The 23,448-nt window shown below is 36.7% G+C and overlaps 1 protein-coding gene across 14 annotated transcripts in view; it reads left to right on the forward strand.

Annotated features, from left to right (window-relative positions):
• RGS22 (regulator of G protein signaling 22) overlaps positions 1-23,448 on the forward strand; it is a 177,600-nt gene that overhangs the window by 93,157 nt on the left and 60,995 nt on the right. For 12 of the 14 annotated variants that reach the window (XM_086696049.1, XM_086696048.1, XM_086696047.1 and 9 more), the window contains 5 exons: positions 13,155-13,349; positions 15,980-16,072; positions 18,266-18,438; positions 19,363-19,525; positions 21,653-21,811. In XM_086696049.1, the coding sequence (XP_086552175.1) occupies positions 13,155-13,349; positions 15,980-16,072; positions 18,266-18,438; positions 19,363-19,525; positions 21,653-21,811 (783 nt within the window). The remainder of the gene's footprint in view (positions 1-13,154; positions 13,350-15,979; positions 16,073-18,265; positions 18,439-19,362; positions 19,526-21,652; positions 21,812-23,448) is intronic. The other 2 variants (XM_086696058.1, XM_086696057.1) reach the window with 1 other exon arrangement.

Genomic DNA, 23,448 nt, shown 5'->3' on the forward strand with positions numbered 1-23,448 from the left:
GTAGAGTGTTTGAAATAGCGTCATGGGTTTTATGGGATATGTCTTCTTCCTTGGGAGCCAGCTAGGTCTTTGTTGATGCCACCTTATCAGCCCATCTGGCAGAACCCTAAAGCTGCCTCCCGATAAGTAGAAGGAAATAGCAGCAGACAGCTTTATATTTCCTGTGCTCTTGGTGGGCATCTTGGGCAATTACTAGAAGAATGTGAAAGATACATATCTTCCTACGGCCTTACTAGTTACACGATTAGAATTCCTTCTTTTACCATTGCAGTGGGGGGTAAGGAGTCTAAGAAAAATGGACTTTGCTAATGACACCAAATGCTGAAGCATAAATATTTTCTCCTAACATCTAGCGTACTTTAATAAGTTATATTGAAAATCCACCTTTTAAAAAGTATTTATTTTGAGAAAGAGAGAGTGTGAATGGGGGAGGAGCAGAGAGAGGGCTAGAGAGAGAATTCCCGGTTAATAACAGAATGCTCTGTTAGTGCGGAGCCTGACATAGGCTCCAACTCCTGAACCGTGAGATCAGGACCTGAGCTGAAACCACAAGCCAGACACTCAACTCACTGAGCCACCAGGCATCCTGAAATTCCACTTTTTAAATGTCCCCGATTTTAGTTAACCGGTTGATATGCTCTGCTAGATATCCTGGAATTTAGTATTAAGATCTCACAGCATATAGGTTCTGACACATCTTGTCCCTGGTGTACTGTGTGACTCACTTTAAGTCGTACAGTTCTGAAGTTGAAGTTTTACATTTTTCTTTCTTACTTCCAGTCCTGGCCTGGTGGTGACAGCAGCACATCATGCACTCAGTGTTACCAGGCAATCACAGAAAGATATATACACATGATCATTAAAATAAATACATCAAAACCAAGTACGTGAAACTGTTCCATTAACATAACTAACAGCTGAAATGTAACATAACAAATCAACACATGTGCTACAACATTTGGTATTATTCTTGACTTTGCCTTTTAAGGCTGCACAGAAATTTTTCTTGTTTTCATTGGAACTCAGATGAGTGTCAAGCTGAAGCTCATCAAGTGGCCCCTATTATGAAAAAGATGCTTTTCCAAAAATTAGGCTCACCTTTGGCACAGTGAGAATACTTTGCTGGGTGCTTCTACAGCTTGATAATTGGAATCTAACTCTGTAGCTGTCATCATTTTGTCTTTGCTACAATAAGAAAGCCAATAGCACCGAGAGTTGTGGAAATTCTTTTCTTTTTTGCTTTTTGACAGTGTTAAAAAACAAGGATAAATTCAATAAACCCACAATTCTCCTGTCTTAGGTATGTTTTTTTGTAGGCTTTTTGATGCAGTAAGAAAACATCAATACATTCCAGGGTCTATGAGAATGAATAAAATGTGCGACAACTAAGCCTGAAATGAAATGCATTACGATATATTTGAAAGGCGGTTGGAATCCACTTCCATCCGAGAATATGTTTATTATCATAATAGTTTTTAAATGATTTTGAAAACTATTAAGTGGCAATGCTGAAATCTTACATGGAAAAATTACCTTAAGGTTGAAAAAAATTTTAAATCACAATGGGAAATGGCATATTTTAATTTTGAGCCGTCTCGTGGGTAGAGCTATATACTTCGCATATATAGGATATTGGCTCTAATTAATGAAGCATGAGAGGTTTCCTTGAAGAAGCAAGCACGGAAACATTTTTATGTTTTTTTCTTGTAATGGCAACAAACTGACATGTACGAAAAGTAATTTCAGTGAAATATTGTCATTTCGCCATCTTTTAGAAAGCAAAACAAAATGATTGTCAAAATGTTGTTTCTTCCACATTGCTACAAAAGGCCATATTTCATTCTTTCTCATTGCTGTGTAATATTCCATTGTGTATATAAACCACAATTTCTTTTTTTATTTTTGTTTTATTTTTATTTTTTAATTTTTATTTTTTTAATATATGAAATTTATTGTCAAATTGGTTTCCATACAAAACCCAGTGCTCATCCCAAAAGATGCCCTCTTCAATACCCATCACCCACCCTCCCCTCCCTCCCACCCCCCATTAGCCCTCAGTTTGTTCTCAGTTTTTAAGAGTCTCTTATGCTTTGGCTCTCTCCCACTCTAACCTGTCTCTCTCTTTTTTTTTCTTCCCCTCCCCCATGGGTTCCTGTTAAGTTTCTCAGGATCCACATAAGAGTGAAATCATATGGTATCTGGCTTTCTCTGTATGTCTTATTTCACTTAGCATCACACTCTCCAGTTCCATCCATGTTGCTACAAAGGGCCATATTTCATTCTTTCTCATTGCCACGTAGTACTCCATTGCATATATAAACCACAATTTCATTATCCATTCATCAGTTGATGGACATTTAGGCTCTTTCCGTAATTTGGCTATTGTTGAGAGTGCTGCTATACACATTGGGGTACAAGTGCCCCTATGCATCAGTACTCCTATATCCCTTGGGTAAATTCCTAGCAGTGCTATTGCTGGGTCATAGGGTAGATGTATTTTTAATTTTTTGAGGAACCCCCACACTGTTTTCCAGAGCGGCTGCATCAGTTTGCATTCCCACCAACAGTGCAAGTGGGGGGTGGGAAGGAGGGGTGGGTGGGAGATGGGTATTGAGGAGGGCACCTGTTGGGATGAGAATTGGGTGTTGTATGGAAACCAATTTGACATAGATTTCATATTTTAAAAAAATGTTGTTTCTTCCCATCTCTCTGTCTTCTTTTCTCCCAACTTGTTTCTCCATTCCACTTTCCAATTCTGTTCTTCCTCCCATCTCCATGGTATCCAGACTACATTTTTTTTTTCTTTATGGTCTTGTTAACTATCCTATGGTCATGGGAGTTTAGTTAAATAAGAACATTAACTCCCAGAATTTCAAGACTGTAGGAGATCTTTTTAAGGGGAAGCATTGCTTCCCGCCCCCCCCCCCCCAACCCCGCCGCCGCCATCTGATACAGAGGCCAAGAAAGTGAGTCACCGGCACAGGTGTAGAGCGGCTGGGCAAGCCGCCCATTGTGCATTTCCTGATTACATAACCTTTGAGTGTCTCCAGGAGAGATGGGCTTTAGAGCCGTGCTGTGTGAAGTGCCAGGCGGTCCGATCACAGACAGGCAGTGCTTGTGTCCCTTTTCAAAAACTTTCCTGAGGGGTTGTTAAAGCATCATAGGTTAATGTTTAAATTGGAATCATGTCGGCCACAGCTGCGCGTGAGGGAATCTTTGCTTTAATGTGAATCAGAGTAGCTGACTGGGATATGAAGGGAGCATTTTCTTCTCCAACATTAGCAACTTTGTTATTTACTCAGTGGTTAGAAAGGAAGAACCGGGTGGCCAATAAAAAAGCAAATGACCCAAGATACTTAAGCAATGTGTAAACCATAATTAGACTATATTATTTAGCTATCATATAGCATAATCCTTATATTTCATTTTAAAGTCCATTCATATCAACTTAAAAATGATCTTCATCAGCTTTGTAGAAGTTTTAAAGGTGTGTTTTAAATTTTTTTAGCCTTTTAACTTTGTTTCATATATGTGATTACACCCTTTGTTATATATAGTCAGTTGTCAATCCACTCATACATTGTCCCTAGATTATTAGAAACACATACTAGAAAGACATTGTCAGATTTTAATGGTGTAATTCAGTTGATTGTACTATAAATTTACAGAGTGGCCTAATAAAGAATTGACAATCAAATCCATTTTTTCCTTCTTATCCCCTTAACCACTTTTGTTCCTACCACTCTGGGAGCAGAGAGACCAGAGAATGAGCCTCAAAAGGAGACAATAAATTTGCATAATGTGGTCTTGGGACACTTTGGAGAAGATGACCTTTCAAGCCCCTTTCTAATGTTTCCAGTTCTGTAATTTTGTAATAAGACTAGTAAAGACTCGGGGAGGTGGGGGAAGTATGTGCTCTTAAGGATTATGCTGATTACCATAGTGGGGGTTGATACTTGAACAAAGAGAAATTACTTAAGTCATAATGAACAGTGTTCCCATAAACTGACAGTGAAGAAGGCCTCTTCTCTCCCAAAAGGTGAGAAGGCAAACAAATATCTAAATGTAAGTGCAATAGAGAGGGGAAAGATTTTTAAATTTCTGTTAAGATTTTCATTTAATGTATTTATTCTTTAAAAAAAATTTTTTTTTAGTAATCTCTACACCAAATATGGGGCTCGAACTCATGACCCCAAGATCAAGAGTCACATGCTCTTCCTACTGAGCCAGCCAGGTGCCCCTAATGCATTTAGTCTTAACAGAGAAGTCTGTGAAGCTTTAATCCAAGTTCTAAATAAAATATTTGGGATTTTGGTTTTGATAACAGCTATTCAATTCATATGATTGCAGTTAGACAAATGTGTGTTTCATAGCAAAGAATATTTTCTGCCTTTCTTTTCTTTATTTTTAGCTCTAAATATATGTGAAAATTTCTAGGATTCTTGTTTGAGAGAAATCTTATAGTTTAATCTAACTGGTGTCTGTTAAATATAGGGAGAACATATAACTTATTACTTAAACCAGGATTCTTTTCGGAGTGAAAGAGAAACTGTTAATTATGCCAGGATGATAGGCTTAAACCAGAGTGGGGTCATATGTCTATCCTAATTATAGTGCCTTGAGACTATGGAATATGCAGTTAAATAATATGCAAAAAACCAAACTCATCAAAAAGAGATCAGATTTGTAGTTACCAGAGGCAGAGGTTGGGGGGAGGGGAAGATTAGTGAAGATGGTGAAAAGGTACAAACTTCCAGTTATAAGATAAATAAGTACTTGGGATGTAATGTGCAATGTGATGACTACAGTTATCATTGCTGTGTGGTATACACAAAAGTTGTTAGGAGAGTAGACACTGAGTGCTCTTCACGAGGAAAATAATTTTTTCTTTTTTTTTTTGTATCTATATGAGATGATGGATGGTTAAACTTACTGTGGTAATTATTCCACAATATGTGTAAGTCATAGTATGTTTTATACTTTAAACTTGTATAGTGCTATATGCCAATTATTTCTCAGTAAAACTGGACAAAAACAGTTGAACAACAATAACAACAACAAAAATATGTATGGACCCCTGTGGCCTCATAGAGAAAGTAAAAGTGTGAGGTCAGGAAGGAAGGTAGTAGACAATAGCCTGGAAAGAGTCTCACTGCACTTGGCCAGAAGTCTGAATTTTATTTTGTTTCTTTTTGGAATGGAACTGCGGCCTCATGTTTCCCCCTCATATATTTTTTTCATTGTATGAAGTTTATTGTCAAATTGGTTTCCATACAACACCCACCCCCTCATATTTTTATACTTGTTCTTAACAGTTTCTCCTTGTCTCAATGTAGAGAGTTAAATTCATAGGACTTGCATTTGAAGAAGAAGGCGAGGAAAGTGCGAGAGTCAAAGATTGTGCTGTGACTGGTGTGTTATTCATGAAAACTGGAAATACAGAAGGAAGGGAGAGGCTTGGGAGGCTCTGAAACAATAATGTGTTATATTATTGAGTCACTGGGTTTGAGGGTCTACAGGCTATCCACGTAACAATGGCAGGTTAGCAACTAGAAGCAAAGATTTTAGCTCAGGAAAGATATCAGGCCTAAAGATATATATAAAGATATATACATACATATATATATGTATGTATATACATATATACATACATATATATGTATGTATATATGTATATATATGTATGTATATATATATGTATGTATGTATATATATATATATGTATGTATGTATATATCTTCTGCATATATAGTTAACTGTTAAGTCTTTGGGAATGGACAAAGTCTTTCATTCATCCACTCATTTATCCTAAATTTAGCATTATGCTAGATGCTAGGAGTACAGTAATAAAGTAGACCCAATCTGTTTTCATAGACCTTGTGGTCCAGTGGGAGACACTTACAAGTATAGGGCCCCATAGGAGGACGTAAGAATTATACTGAAGCCAGACGAGTCAAGGAAGACTGAGTCCTTTAGGATGAATAAAACCCCATCAAAAGGTGGAAAGAAGTAAGGCTGGAGTGCATAGAAGGCATAGAGGGCACCATGTGAAAGTCCTGCGAGAGGGTGCCTGGCATGTGTGAGAAACTGAAAGAATGTGGACTGAGAAGAAAATATAGTTGAACATAGGGGTGCCCAGGTGGCTCAGTCGGTTAAGCATCTGACTCTTGATTTCGGCTCAGGTCATGATTTCACAGTTTATGAGTTTGAGCCTATGTCAGGTTCCACACTGACAATGTAGAGCCTGCTTGGAATTCTTTCTCTCTCTCTCTTTCTCTCTCTCTCTCTCTCTGCCCCACCCCCATTCATGAGCTCATGTGTGCTCTCTCTCTCTCAAAATAAATAAATAAACTTAAAAAAATAAAACATTAAAAGAAAGTTTAAAAAAATAGAGTTGAACGAAGAATTTTAATGAATGCTTTCCTTTAAGGGAGCAGAAGAAAAGGAATCATCAAAGGAGTCTGAGAGTGGAAATAAGCAGAGAATCAGGAGACAGTGTTGAGGGCAGAGAGTCAAGGAGAGGGTAATCAACAATGTTAAAGTTGCAAAAGGAATCAAATATGATGAAGATTAAGGAGAGAAGCTATTGAATTGGTGTTCCTATGGTTGTCAGTGATCTTAGAGATCACTTTAACTGGCATGAAAACCAGACTTCAGTAGATTGAAGAGTGGAAAGGGAGTATGAAGATTTGTAGAGATGAGAAAGAAAGGCAGTAGGTTGTGGACAAAACAGTCAAGAAACTTATTTTACAATGGGAGAGACACCTCCCTTGAACACCTTTGTAGCATAAGGAAGAAGATAGAATCAATGGAAAAGTAAACTAAGGACAGTGCTAAGGACATAATCGATGTTGCAAGGTTCTGGGGAGAATGAGTCAAGACCACACATGAATGGTTTAGTCTTGGAGAGGAGTCTTCCTTTGAAACATCAGAGAAAGAAAAATATTTACAAGAAAGCTCTTGAGAAGACAGTTGAGGGCATTCATACCAGAGTTTTTTCCCAGTTAAGTGTAAGATAAATCTTCTGAAAGTGAAGAAGTATAAGGATAGAGTTGGGAGCTTTACAGAGGAAGGCAAAGCTTAAAAGTGGGGAGGTAAGATTTGATTAGAAATAAGCAAGAACTCACCAAGCTTTGTGATCACAGCTGAGGTTCTTTTTTTTTTTTCTTTTTAAGTCTATTTATAATGGAGCCAGTTGTAGTTTTTATTGGGAGCTTGAGGATAAAGTTGGGAAAATGAATGAATGATTCAACTGACTTAGAATTGGGCCTTGATAAGGCAGAAGATCAAGGTAGGAGGAATTAAGGATGTTTAAGAGTGTACTTGAAATGATGGGCAGTCTTCAGACCCGATTGTGGAAGAAAGTAAGAGAAACCAGGTGGGGCACAATTCATTTGAGGGATAGAAAGAAGCTGCATATTGGGCTGAAGGTAAAGTTATGTTTGGGAAGAGGTCTAAAAGAATGAAAAGCAATGATCAGAGAAGAAGTGGTGTTATTAATATAGTGAGTGGTGAAGTGAAGTGACACTCATTCTGAAGAAAATCATAAAGCAAAATTTCAGAAGGTAAAAAAGCCCAAGCCAATTTGATATAGTCACATACAACAATCTGGCTTTACCATGGCGTCATGCAATGTCCACCAAGGTATAATGATAGACAACATAAGAGTCTCTCTTGGGACTGTGGGTAGCAGCAAATCTTAAAAGACAAACAGAAAAAAAAAAGACAAGCAGAGTGAAAGCAAGACTGGGAGAGAAAGGGAAAAGAATAGATTCAGGTGTGCACCAGAAGGTGACTGTCCTTTCTCTTAGTGTTATTCTAGTCATCACCAACTTCTTTTGTGCTTTACCCACTTCACCGTTGTCATGTTTTTAAATCAAAGAAACCATACTAACTTCTACACAAAGAGTTTGGTATGTGGCATGTCAAATGTTTGTTTAAACTATACTTTCAATGTAGCTGACCTAGTGACTAAGCAGTTGCTTTATTTTTGCCATTAGATGCCATTGCTGCCCAAATAAAACCTGACCACTGGGTTTAAAAAATTTTTTTTAAATGTTTCTTATTTATTTTTGAGAGAGAGAGAGAGAGAGAGAGAGAGAGAGAGAGAGAGAGAGGCAGAGGATGAGTGGGGGAGGGGCAAGGAGAGAGAGAGAGAGGGAGACACAGAATCTGAAACAGGCTCCAGGCTCTGAGCTGTCAGCACAGAGCCTGATGTGGGGCTCAAATCCATGAACCATGAGATCATGACCTGAGCCTAAATCGGACACTTAACCGAATGAGCCACCCAGACACCTCCTAACCACTGTTTTTTAACTTAAGCCATTTGGGGAGTGAAATTTCCTCTCCTTTGAGGTAGATTTGCAATTATTGACGCAAATTCTAGAGACACTTTTCATGTTGTTAATTTGACCATTTTAGTCTTTAGTTTTTGAATTTGCCTTAGTATGACATAATTTTAATTAGTGCACTTTTAAAACCTGTAACTTACAAAATGTTTAAGAATAGATTTGAATCTGATACAAACCTAACTTGTTAGATTATTTAGATTTACAAGTCATTTTTCTGCAGCCTAAGTGTCCACCAACTGATGAATGGATGAAGAAGATATGGTACATATTCACAATGGAATATTACTTGGCCATTAAAAAGAATGAAATCTTGCCATTTGCAATGAAGTGGATGGAGCTAGAGAGTATTATGCTAAGTCAGTCAGTCAAAAATAAATACCTTATGATTTCACTCATATGAGGAATTTAAGAAACAAAACAAACAAGCATAGGGAAAAAAAGAGAGGCACACTAAGAAATAGACTCATAACTATGGAGAACAAACTGGTGGTTACCAAAGAGGAGGTGGGTGAGGGGATGGGTGAACTAGGTAATGAGGATTAAGGAGTGTACTTGTTGTGATGAGCACTGGGTATTGAATGGAAGTGTTGAATCACTATATTATACACCTGAAACTAATATTACACTGTATATTAAGTAACTGGAATTCAAATAAAAAGTTTAAAAAAATATTTAACTCCCAAGGTTAGAAAAAAATTATGTGTATGTAAAGCAGATTTCATTTTAAATATCATATAATCATTTGGTAAGAGTATGGTTCAAGGGGCGCCTTGGTGGCTCAGTCGGTTAAGCGTCTGACTTCAGCTCAGGTCATGATCTCATGGTCCGTGGGTTCAAGCCCCGTGTCAGGCTCTGTGCTGACAGCTCAGAACCTGGAGCCTGCTTCAGCTTCTGTGTCTCCCTCTCTCTCTGCTCCTCCCCAACTAGAGCTCTGTCTGTCTCTGCCTCTCAAAAAAAAAAAAAAAAAAAAGAGAGTATGGTTCAAACTGGACTATTCTGCCCAATGGACTACGTACCTTTGTTTTGGGGAAGGAAGTTTCCAACACATGGATCGCCTAATTAAATAGAACATCCAAATGTCTCTTCAATATGCCCCTTCTCTCACATTTCACAGCACTTAGTAATAAAAAGAAGTTCCCTGTTGCTGTTTAAGTCTTATCTTTTTTTAAAAATTTTTTTTATTTTAACGTTTATTTATTTTTGAGACAGAGAGAGACAGAGCATGAGCAGGGGAGGGGCAGAGAGAGAGAGGGGGACACAGAATCTGAAACAGGCTCCGGGCTCTGAGCTGCCAGCACAGAGCCCGACGCGGGGCTCAGACTCACGAGCTGCGAGATCATGACCTGAGCCGAAGTTGGACGCTCAACTGACTGAGCCACCCAGGCGCCCCACAAGTCTCATCTTTTAATACTTCAAAAAGTTTAAAGTCTGCTCCATCTAGTAACTTCCCCTCTCCTAAACCTCATTAATGCTGTCTAAAGATCTTTTAAGTTCTCTTTATGTTTTTAGAAAGTTTCAGTGCATGACTCATGAAATTTCTCTGTACATTTTTATCATATGAAGCTTTCTCAATATCCACACAGATAGCCCTAATAACATATATGCTACCCAATAACTTACCCAATTCCAGTGTCTATCTCCATTTCTCCTAAGTTAACTATGGGCTAGCCTTATGTTGGAATTCATCAGAATTTAGAACTACTTGTGCTTTAAATTTTTGAACTCTGAAAATTCCCCTTTCAGGTCATCATTTCACTTGAGGATACTAGTCTTCCATTCATCCATTTAGCAAATATTTATTGAGTGAGTGCCTTGTTATGTACTGATCTTTATAGTACTCCCTTTTAACTGCTCTCTACATGTCCTTCTCCCTTAGCTTCACTCTTTTTAGTAAGCTCTACACCCAGAGAGGGGCTTGAACTCATGACCCTGAGCCAGTCAGGCACCACATTTATTCTAGTTCTTTGAGACTCCACCCTGAATATTACATTACTATCTTGTAGTAGGCTTTATGGTGGATCATTTCAGTTGTACCTCAACCTGCCCGCTCAATTCCGACCTTTCTTTCTTAGGCCCTTTTACTATTTCCTCTGATTTTATTAATTGTTATTATGTTTTACAGTCAACATTTATTGATATTTACTTACATATTTATGCAATTCTATTGTTCTCTATTCCATCCTGCTCTTACCTTTGTTTATTTTATGTGCATAGTACAGTTCTGCTGGTGATGGATTGTCTGCTTCTGTTTATTGGTTTGTGACATCTTTGTTTTCATTTTATCAGGTATTTTTGCTGGGTACAAAATTACAGATTAGCAGTTATTTTTGCTCAACACTTTAAAGACTCAAGGCTAGAGTCTATACCTGGTCTAGTCCTGCTCTTAGGGTGTTTTGCGACCGTAGGATATTTACACGGGCTTCCCCACTGGCAGGTCCTGAACTATAATACTTGTTCCCTCAGTAATGAGAAATTTTCAAAAACTCCAGCTATAGGTAGTTATAAAGACTTTGACTGTTAGTCTGTGTGAGATGAGAAGTCACTGAAGAGTTGAGAAGAGTGATAGGCAAAAGGACCTCTCTATTTGCTGTCATAAGAAAACACTAAGAAAGCAAAGAGGAACCTTTGAAGACCAGTTAAGAGGCTATTGCAAAAAGCAGGCAAGAGATGAAGGTGGCATATAATTTCTTATCTGGCTATTGAAATAATTTCCAAACTACCTCAAATCTTGTTCAAACTGTTCAAACTGTTTCTCTTTCCTGATGCCATAGTGATTTATTTCTAAGATTCATATCCAATAATGTCACCCCTCAGAGAGCCCTCGTTATATATCTTTAGGTAAAATTCAAATTCCCTACCAAGGGACAAAAGGTCATATCCATGCCCTGGCTCCTGCCTCATTTTATAGTATCCCCTCTTATTCTACCTCTTTCCATTAGCCCGTGTTATCTCCTTGGAGTCTAGAATCTCTCCATAGGTTATAAAACCTCCCTAAGCCTTAATGCCTTGGCCCAGATTTTCCTTCTTCTTAAATCATCTTTCTCATCAATTCCCTTTTCTTGCCTGATTGACTCCAACTCATCTTTAAAGATTCAGCTGAAGGATTAAGGATAAGACAAGCTTATCTTTTCTTGGAAAGGTTTCTAAACCTTTTCCTTTCCCATTCCAAGACATAAATGAGTCTTTTCTATGGATTTAGTGCAATTCAATAACATTTACGGCATCCACTCTCTACCAAGAACAGTTTTAGGAATTGGAGAATGACAAAAGAACAAGCTATGGTATTTGCCCTCAAGGACCTCGTTCTAGAAGAGATGATACATAATACATAACTGCATTATAGTGTGGTAGGTATAGCAGTAGAAAATGATCTTGGGAGGAGGGTGTGAGTGAAGGCTTCCTGGAGGAAGAAAAATACATGTTGGTGTTTAAAGAATAAGTCAGGGTTTATCAAGTGGACAAGGTGCGCACGGTAAGGTGACTATCCAAGATTGGAGGAACAATACATGCAATGGTGTGGAATGGCAAAACAACAAGGTTTAGGAAAATAACAGAAGAATTAGTATTTGAGTATGATGTTTAAAAGGTGATTAATGGGATGTGAGTTTGAAAAAAATGGACAGACAGTCAATGATGTTCTTATTTGCAATGCGTACTTCTGTGGTAGTACTTACACTGTATTTCATCTGCTGATTTTCATCTCCATGTCACCACCAGTGGGCTCCTTCAGAGCAGGTATTGGGTCTTAATCATTAATCTTTGCATACATAGCACCTATACAAGTGTCTGAGATGTTAGTAGATACTCAGTAAATGCTTGTTATTAATGTGGACCCTTTAAAACTTTTAAAAGATTATTTTACGTAAGACTATTTATATTTGGTATTTGGTATGACTCTCTCTGTATCTCTGTCTATATATCAATCTGTCTGTCTATCTGATCTACTGCCTGGGTGGAGTCTGGACGTTATCAGGTCCAAAAACTAAGTAAAAAATTAAATTAAGTGCAATTAATTTGACATTGTTAGTACAACTGCATTTAAATCCGATATGCAGGGCATGACATATTCAGTATGTAACATTTAAAAAAATAAAATGTTAATAAATTACTTCTGAGATGTAAATAGCTGTTATTTAGAGAAAAGACAAATGAGTAGAATGGAATAGACATTTATGCTTTTTCTAGGAAGCTAGAAATTTCATGTGTATCTTTCCATTCACTCTTACTTCCTTCTCGTATCTCTTCCACAGCATTCTGCACCAAATGGAGATATTTTTACAGCAGAAAGGGGTAATTAGCAACAGTCTTAAGAAGTCTGCAACTCAGTTGGGTAGGGCAGGTAGTTTGTTGGGTCCTTATACTAGAAGACCAATAGCCAGTTTTTCAGTCCTTGTTTCATGCCTCGTGTGTCCAAAAGGGCATTCCAAAACATTTTGGAAAGTAGCCCTAATGTGTTAGAAATATTGTGAACATAAGGGAAAAAGGAAGAATATAACCTGTAATCAATCATAATAATACAAAGTAGGAATCTGATAAAAAATATTAAATATCCAAATGATATACTCTTGTGTAAGATCCATGGCAAATTGATTAATTACCATTGAAGAAATAGGAAAAGGAAAGAGAAGCCTTTTGAATAAACAGATTGCTTTGACTTAAGTAGTTTTATGCATCTTTTCAAGAAAAAAAAATCACTTGAGCTTGTATCTCTTCTCTTACCTTTTTAAAATGCCTTTGCTGAGGAACCTGCTAACCATTATGGTTTCTCCCAACAACCTCTCATTTCTCCCCCTTCTCCCTTAGTATCTTTTTGCCACATACATTGCTCCTTCGGCCACTCTTGACATTGGACTCCAACAGGAAAAGAAAAAAGAAATTTATATGAGAATACAGCCACCATTTGAAGACCTTTTTGACACAGCAGAAGAATATATCCTTCTCCTCCTTCTTGAGCCCTGGACACAGATGGTAAAATTAGACCAAGTTGCTCTTAGAAAGGTATTGTGGCACTAAGAAACGGTGTGTGAACTGTTCATTTACTACAAAACTGATGATAAGCAGCATTATTAATTCACAAGAGAAAAACTGAAAAATATCTTACATGGGCCAGGGACTCAGAGTTAAGATTTGGCAGTCTCAATATTAGAGCCGGGAAAGTATTTATTAACTTTATTTTTTGCCAGTTTCTCTATTGTATCCTAACGAAAGACTAAAATCTTTGTCATTTTTTAGTTCTCCGTACAAATATGTCAACAGAGAGAAATCTGAGTTTTGGTTTCCTGTGAACCAACAAAATATGCCATGATAACATTTTTGGCTTTGTCCTTTCTTGCCATTTCTCTGCAGTGGCCTTAATTTTGATTAATGGAAAAAAACCCTTTAATTTTATACTGGATGAGTTATAGTAAATATTGCACCCATGGAAAATAGAAATGTTTCATATGTACTGTGGAAAACACATTTTCTAACTTCAGTGTTGCTATTTTAAGATACCCCTAGATGTTCATCAGGTCAGACTGCTTGATTAGATAAAAATGTCAACACATCTTTTTCAATTCCAGCAGAGGTCATTTTAAATCTCAGTGCCTGAATATTTTCACCATTCTTATTGATGGGTGGAAGACATTTCTTTAAATATTTATTTTAAATCACAGATTACAACCATTCATGGGTATCTTTTATATTAAGTTGTGCATGTACCCTCTACATGAGGTCATTTCCAGTAGAACTCTGCTACCCTCATATTGCTATTCTTTGTTCATGTCTCAACAACTTTTTAGTCATATCGTCTACCAGAAGGAATAGGTTAGATAAATTAAGATAAAATTAATACCCAAACACCTCAGATAGAATTACCTTATTGGATTTGATTAAACAGTTCTATGGCTTACTAAATTCAATGACCAAAATAATTAAATTTTCATTCCTGATTTCTCTTTGCCCTGAAAACTTAGTGTTACATCTTTTCTACTACAAAATACATCTGTTATATTAGAAAAATTAGGGTATCATATGAAATTAAAAAAAATGATCTGTGATTTTTATTTAAAAAATTTTTTTAAGTTTATTTATTTTGAGAGGAGAGAGAGAGAGAGAGCGAGAGAGTGAGCATACAAGCGAGGTAGAGGCAGAGAGAAGGAGAGACAGAATCCCAAGCAGGCTCCGTACCATCAGTGCAGAGCCTGATGTGGGGCTCAAACTCACAAACTGCGAGATCATGACCTGAGCTGAGATTAAGAGTCAGACACTTGGGGCACCTGGGAGGCTCAGTCAGTTGGGCAACCAACTTCACTCAGGTCATGATCTCACAAATTGTGAGTTCGAGCCCTGCGTTGAGCTCTGTGCTGACAGCTCAGAGCCTGGAGCCTGCTTCAGATTCTCTGTCTCCCTCTCTCTCTGCCCCTCCCCCACTCACGTTCTATCTCTCTCTTTCAAGAGTAAATAAACATTAAAAAAATTTAAAACATTTTTGAAAAGAAAAAAAAGTCACACACTTAACTGACTGTGCCACCCAGGTGCCCCTCCAGTCATTATTTTAAATACAGTGTATGGTGTAAAGGAAAATGGACCTGAGATAAGTCCTGAGATGTTAAAAAAAAAAAAGATTTGGCATTAAAACTAACTTTGCTAAATCAAAAAGGTTTGGCATTGGTAATGATTCTTACAAAATGTGTGGGACAAACCGTACACTTGTTTTTTTAAGTTTATTTAGAGAGAGAGAGAGAGAGAGAAAGCACGAGTCAGGGAGGGGTAGAGAGGGAGAGAGAGAGAATCCCAAGCAGGCTCTGCACTGTCAGCACAGAGCCCCATGTGGGGCATGAATCCACACACACCGTGAGATCATGACCTGAACCGAAGTCAGACACTTAACCAACTGAGCCACCCAGGCACCCCTATACACTCTTTTTAATAAGAAATTACAAATGCCCTTAAATGCAGCCCAGAGAACGTTTGTAAAAGTCCACCTGACTGGATTGTGTAGGCTGTTTCCCAAAAAGGATAATCAAAGAGGCTACCAAAACTATTAAATGTAGAAAATTCTCAGTCCGCCAAACTGCTTTTGCCCTGGAAGAGAGAAATGGAGAATGAGCTTGTTCTTCTGACGATAAAACAGTGCAATGCACACACTGCAGCATGAGACCTACTGTGAGTTTAATTTGATAAATGACTCTCCTCCTCTTTTGCTACAGTTAACAGAACCTTAGCTTGCAGATGAATAATGATGGAGTCTGGTCATTTCTTGTTCTACTGTGGATTATTTGGTCTCTAAAACTAGCAGTGCCTGCTTTCATGACTATTATCCTATTATAATGAATAGAAAATGGAAATGTGACCCAAAATGTGTGCAGTGTTTGTTAGTTCACGTAGGGTGACCAGAAAGGAGGAATGATCTCTGATGTCACTATATCATTACATAGAAATATTTTATCGCATGCATGCGAAGTCTGAATATGCTGTAGCTAATATTTTTATGTTGGTTTTCCTGCTTTTGCCTCCAAACTAATTTACTTTATTGGCAAGTGTCTTCGTTTTTTAGCCCGCTGTTACTGGCAAATTGTGCATTCTTTCCGCACTTTTTCATAATGCACATTCTCTTGATGTTATGAGCTTTATTATTGTTTTATTAGGTGGAGCTGGTGGAAGAAACTAGACAGCTAGACTCCACATACTTCAGAAAGCTACAGGCTTTGCATAAAGAGACATTTTCCAAGAAAGCTGAGGTAAGACAGCTCTCTACTTAGAAAAAACAAACTTTTTATCCTGGAGAGGATTACCACTGTGTATATTGGCAGGGGGAGGGGGATAATATATTGAGGAGATCATGTACTGATCAAGTAAGGGATAGGCAGTTCCATTTTTCTGCTACTTCTTGGCCTAGCATGCTGCATTTGACAGGTGTCACTTTTTACTGACACATTTAACAACAAAGCCAAAAGACAAAGCAGATGCCTGCCTTAGTTAAGAGCCTTCAAACCACATTATTCCTTTGAACATCTCTGATTGCTTTCTGTATAGCAGCAGCTCTATTTGTCAATTCAAAAAAAGAGTTAAATTGAGTTTTCTAAACAGAAAAGGAACTTTTGTGTGACAGCAATAGGCAAAATAATAAAGGAAAAAATATGGAAAGGATTTGGGGGCATCAGGAAAAAGATCATCAGACTGACTAGGATATTAAAGTGTTATTTTGATTTATACATTTGCAACTTTTGGATTACCTACATAATCCTTTCAGATCCTGAAAGTCATAAAATTAAATGTGCGTATCTACATAAAGGTGACAGTTATATTTATTGATGTGAAAAATGCCTAGGGCACATTATTATATAAAAATATAAGGAAAAAAACCACTGGTATCATATAATCCTATTTATGTAAAATTATATATTTTCTCATGTATACATATATACGAAGAGAGGTATCTGGAAATATCTGAGACATCACCAAAATATTACAGATGGTTAGCTCTGAACAGTAAAGTTTCAGGTGATATTTTAACTTTCTGCCTTGTACCTGTCTGCAATTTTTACTCCTTTACAATAAAATTTTACACAAATAATAAAGTGGACTTTTAAATGTAACCTTTATGATAGTTGCCTTTTTAACACATAAATTCTTTATTTGAGAAACTATGAATTAATATCTTGGAGAGGCTACGTAAAAATCCAAAAAGACAGCACATTTTGTTATTTTAAAGTTTATGAATGAAAAAGTTCATGAGGTTGTATTTTAAGTTTGTATTTTAAACTTTGTGAATTGAAACGTAGCATTTTCATTGTATTTAAGTTGCATTTTAAACTTTATGAACTAAAATGTATAATACTTCCCATAATCCTTCTCTTCATTGGTAATTGACTTTTTAAATATCGGTAGTTTCTCTAATGGTCTGATGCTTTTCAAAAATAAACAGAGGGGTAAATGAATTATATAAGGAGAGGAAAGGTTTTGTTTTTTTTTTTTAATTTTTTTTTTCAACGTTTTTTATTTATTTTTGGGACAGAGAGAAACAGAGCATGAACGGGGGAGGGGCAGAGAGAGAGGGAGACACAGCATCGGAAACAGGCTCCAGGCTCTGAGCCATCAGCCCAGAGCCTGACGCGGGGCTCGAACTCACGGACCGCGAGATCGTGACCTGGCTGAAGTCGGACGCTTAACCGACTGCGCCACCCAGGCGCCCCAAGGAAAGGTTTTTGAAAGAATAAGCTTCTCTAGCTCTTTGCCCTTATATAGAGCTTATAAATTGCAAAACATAAGGTTTTAAAAATGCCTAATAATTAACTTTTATATGAAAAGGTTACATTTAAAGAACATACTATTGGGGCACCTGGGTGGCTCAGTCGGTTAAACGTCTGACTTCAGCCCAGGTCATGATTCTGCACTTCGTTGGTTCAATCCCTGTGTCAGGCTCTGTGCTTACAGCTCAGAGCCTGGAGCCTGCTTCAGATAAATAAAAGAACACTTTGTGTTCATAATGCATTGTTAAGAAAAAAAACCAAGTTGCAAAACTATACATACTTGTTTAGTCCTGTCTTCATTTTTAATAAACTAGAAGATTTGTATTTACAAACGTTAACGATTGTTATCTCTGAATGGTAGTATTATATATGCTTTTTGTTTTCTTATTACAAATGATTTATTACTCTTACACCAACAAAAATAAAAAATTAACATTTTATAAGCAAATATATAGTAAATGTTTTCTAAATGTTCCTGAAAAGAAGAGAATGGAAGAGAAAGGAACAGGATAGAATTTGATGGGAGTTACAGCCAGATTCTAGATTCTTTATCTAGTTTTACTATTGAATTGTTAGATGGTGTTGACCTAATAGTTCATTTTTATTTGTTTCTCTTTTTAAATTTGGAAAATAATTTGTTGTATTTAGGAGATTTTTTAATGAAAAGTGTTATTTCACTAGGACACTACTTGTGAAGTTGGAACGGGTATTTCACCGCTTCCTGATGTGTGTAAAAAAACAGAATACTGGAATAATGTTCCTGAAGAATATAGGCACTTCAGTTTTAATGATCTGCTTAACAACAAACTGGAGTTTGAACATTTCCGTCAGTTTCTTGAGGCTCATTCTTCAAGGTAAGGAAAATAACCATTTAGAAATGTATTTCTCTCTTAAAACACTGTTTTTCTAAGCAACTTACTTTGATTCAACATGTAAAAGTGATTTGGTGCTAGATTTCATCCATGACAGTAGTAATGGCATACCTATCTGAAATCTGTATTGGTAACTTTTTATTGGGGAGTGCATTTTGATAATAGCAACCTCCCAAATATTATTTTAAGATTTTGTTAATAGTTTTAACTTTGGATAAATTAAGACACCACTATGTTTAATTCTGTCACTTTTCTACTGTTTCTTTCTTTTACATTTTTCTAGACAGGTGCTTTAACTAGTATTTCTGAAAAAGTGTCTCTTTCATATTTTCATATTTTTCTAAGCTACTGAAATTACTGTAAAACTTTGTAATTTTATTGGCTGATTCATAAACATTGTAGTTTTGCACAAAATCTTGGAAACTTATGACATATTTATCTACTATAAACTGAAATATTCATCATATATTTTTCCAGTAATTTTCTCCCAAGTTAAGAGAAAGTGTTTACACCTGGGAGCCAAATTTCACATATATAGTTTCCCTTCTTAGTGATGAGAATTGTTCTAAATTTAGCATGTTGCCAAATAGACGCACATTGGGTGGAGATTTTCTTAGGTTAGATATCAACAATACTGGTCCATCAGTAATGGAGGAACTCTGAGACCCTACCCATAACGATGGTAGATGATTTTCTGATCCCAGTACGCCTGTGTTCATTCATATATTTAGCTAGGATGAGACATGATAACACTGAACTCATTAGTTTCATGATCTACTTGGCTCTGCTAACTAGTCAAGACAATCACATTCTAAGTTCTGTCAAAACAAAAACTTGTTTGGTGGTTAGTAAAATTGAGAGGAAAAATAAAAGAAGGGCTGTGCTTTGGTTTTGTTTTCATCGTAGTGTGGACCTTATGTGCTGGACAGACATTGAGCAGTTCCGAAGAATAATTTACAGAGACCGAAAGCAAAGGGAAGCAAAATCTATATATATTAAAGACAAATACCTTAATAAAAAATATTTCTTTGGCCCCCAAAGTCCAGCTTCTCTGTATCAGCAAGACCAGGTATCAACATGTAAACATATTTCTTTGTTGAAGTGTGAAAACCAATGATTTATTTCTTTTTGCCAACAACCTAAAATTCATCGTTTTTGTCTTTTGCTTTTATGATTTATATGTTAGACAGTTTGGATATCTTACTTCTTCAGTTATTTATAATTATCTAAAAATTAAATGCCTTTAAAATTCACTCAAGCGTTATATGCTGTAAAAACTGTGTTATTTTAAAAATTAATTATGGAATAAAAATAACTTATTCATCCACTCATCCGTTCATTCAGATATGAGTGCCTATGATGTATGATGTCATTATTTACTATATTATTATTGTAATCCTTGCTACATGTCATTAGCATACTATATGGTAAAATGTCAGATTGGGATTCAGCAGTGGCACTGAGTATCCATGAAATGTGGCTCAAGTTTTATGCTTTTGAAATGTAAAGAATTAAGTGTTACAATTAATTTGAAGTTTGGTACTACGTTACTACCTAGAGATCAAATGTATAGCATTTGATATCTTTATTTTGGTAATTTAAAAGGATGCATATCCTAATGGTGTATATTTATGAAATACAAATCTCAGATTAATGCTAAATTCAGTAAATGTCAGAAAAATTCAGAAGTGTTCATGGTAGGGCATACCAGATTAAAAAGCTATATCCTATGGGGCGGGGGGGTGGTGGTGGGGGGAAATAAGCAAACATTTGGGGGAATAAGGGGAGAAGGCAATCTGAAATTAATCAACCTTGACAAAAATGCCTTGCCATTAGTTTCCTGAGATACAAATCTGGGATATGTTAGCAAAAGTAGCTGGGTATCTCAAGCACAAGTATGAAATAAACACGTGGAGGCATTTCTTTTCTGTTTGGCTTGTGCTACATTGTGTGAAGTTTCGTGGTATCTGATGCTACTGTATGAACCCTCCCTAGGATAAGATGCTGAGCATTTAAAATTCAGTGGAGGAGTTATCCATTGCCATCATAGCAAATGACTGTGTTGACTACAGAAGAGTTTCCCCAGTGACCTTTCTTCCTCATCTTTGGCTTTACTTTTATTTTTATTTACTTATTTTCTACTTAAGGATATCCACATCACATTACATTCTGCGTAGGTCTTGCCAGTCCTAATTTCGGCTGGGCAGCCAAGTTTGCTCTTTGATTAGCAAAGTAGTCTTTTCTCTTTTCTTCCTTTTTTATATGGAATCATTATTACTAAAAGATGTCCAAGAGGGTTTCTCTTTCGTTTTTATGTTAAAAATTATTTTTATTAGTAGGATTTGATGGGTTTTATTAATCGAAAGGGAACTAAGAAGAAGGTAATTTTTCCATTGAGGAGTCCAGAAGGTTTGAGGGCTGTGTACACAGAAACAGGTAGAAAAAAGAATGATTTATAGCAGAAAATGGCCATTCGTAGCTTGTTGAAACCATACTTGTGCAGAAGGAAGATTTGGGCCACAAAGAAATTGTGTTTTGTAATAGGTGCTACCTGTGCAGGCCAGAGACTGTTGTCTGTATAACCTGGTCTTTCTCTCCTTCCTGCTGCCTCTGTATTCCTCTTCGAAGTTGTTGGGGGCAGCCCTGCATTGCTACCACCACCATCTCCAATCCAACGTTTGTTTGTACATGTTGATAATATCTGAGCCAAGGTTGTCTCCTAACTAATTCATGCCCCATTTTCCTCATGCACGAAAGAGAATGTTTTCTCAAATTAGTCAATTTGACAAGATTTACAGATTCATAGATTATTAGACCTGGAAGAGCACTTATAAAACTCATTGACTAATAAATACTCTCATTTCACCTTTGAAAATACTGAGGCCATGGAGAAAACGTGGCATTGCTTGTGGTCATACAGGATAAAAATCCCACTCCTGTGTCTCTGAAATATATTGTGAACAAAATCAGACATCTAAAAGAACTGTCACACAAACCACAATTTTCTGTTTGATGTTAGGGGAGTTGTCAGTCTTTACTGTACCTGGTATAGCCAGGAGATAACTTACGGAAAATGAAAATGGTGCTGTCGGCTGCTCGGCAGCTGGTTTGGGGGTGGATGGATAAATTAATGACTATTAGTATGTCTTCACTAAAACAGAAGTTTGCAGTTTCTGTTTCATTTTTATCTTCCTAGATAATGAATTTAAGTGGTGGCTGGGGAAAGATGCTCCATGAGCAGCTCGATGCACCTGTTTTAATTGAAATTCAGAAGCATGTCCTAAATAAGCTAGAAAATGTGTGGTTGCCATTATTTCTTGCAAGTGAACAGTTTGCAGCACGTCAGAAGATAAAGGTATATCAGTGAGTGTAATCTTTGGGTAGTAGTTAACAGTACCTCTAAAAATAGCAAATGTGTATACCTGTCAACCCAGCCATTGTACTTCAATGGCTTAGTGGCTAAGAGCATAGAGTCGGCCTTTCTAAGTTTTCGCCTCAACCCTATGACATGTTCATTGTACAACTTTAAGGTTTGCTTTTTAAAGTATGTTTTTTCTATTCTATTCTATTCTATTCTATTCTATTCTATTCTATTCTATTCTATTCTATTCTATTCTATTCTCTCCTATTCTATTCTCTCCTATTCTATTCTCTCCTATTCTAATTTTAAGTAATCTCTACACCCAGGGTGGGGCTCGAACTCACGACCATCAGATCAAGAGTCCCATCCATGCTGTACTGACTAGGTCAGCCAGGCGCCCCTACAACTTTAAGTTTTATAATCTTAGTTTTCTCATGTGAAAGATAATTAGGGTTAATAAGAGTAATTGCTTCATGAGATAGTTGTGAAGATGAAATAATTATGTTTAGTTTCTTAGCATGGTACCTGGCACACAGCAAACACTCAGATATTACTTATTAATATAGTTATTTTATATTATCATTATTAAGTCCTCATATAAATGGGCAAGGATATACAAGGGGGAAATAAATAAATAAATTATGGTAATTCTGTACTATGCAGATTTCTATAAAAAATGGGAGTATAAAAATGAGATTTACACATGTACTTATATGATAGACGTTATTTACTGAGTGAAATAAGATGCAAAACAGTACATAGAAGATGATCCATTACATGTACTTATATCTCTGTGTCTGTCTATTTATGTATTCCCTTTTCTTTCTTTTTATTTATCTATCTATCTACCTACCTATCTACCTATATTTGTGTTTATGAAAAAAGATCTAAAAGGATCTGACTTCTGGGAATGGGTTTGGGGAGGAAGAAGATTTTTACTTCTTACTTTGTAAAGTGGGATGTTTTGTTTTTGCTTTATTTTTACTTTATAAAGGCACATGTTACTTTGATTATTTAAATTGTCATCACACCTAAAACAGGCAAACCCGATCTTTATAAATTAACACAGGGGCAGAACATATAATTTTGGACTATAGTATGCAAAGTGCATACCATTAGTATTGATCAGGAGGAATCTTAAAAAACTGCCCTTGCGATGCCTGGGTGGCTCAGTCGGTTGAGCATTCGACTCTTGGTGTCAGCTCAGGTCATGATCTTGTGGTCGTGGGATCCAGCCCCATGTGGGGCTCCATTGTGAACATGGAGACTGCTTGTGATTCTCTCTCTCCACCTCTCTTTCTCTCATCTGTCTCCCCCGCCTTCAAAATAAATAAGTAAACATTAAAAAAATGCCTTCTATATTCAGTTTTTTCAAACACTTTGAGCCTTACTTATCGGGAAATACCCCCACTCTTCTGAGCACCTTAAGTTATGGAAAACGCAATACAGCTGGGAATATAGAATTTATAGTATGAAGAAGAGCTGTCGTGTTTTAGGCAAAAAGTTCCTGGAAATAAGCTTTGGGACAACTCAAATTTCTTCATTTCTTTCCTTCTTGCTCTGGCTCACTAGTATTATTTACCACATTTTCTATGTTTGCCATAATAACTTTATTGTAACTTGTAGCCATT

The sequence above is a fragment of the Puma concolor genome, chromosome F2, assembly GCF_028749965.1.
Source record: "Puma concolor isolate L17-30 chromosome F2, mPumCon1.1.hap2, whole genome shotgun sequence".
In the NCBI taxonomy this organism is placed as follows: domain Eukaryota; kingdom Metazoa; phylum Chordata; class Mammalia; order Carnivora; family Felidae; genus Puma; species Puma concolor.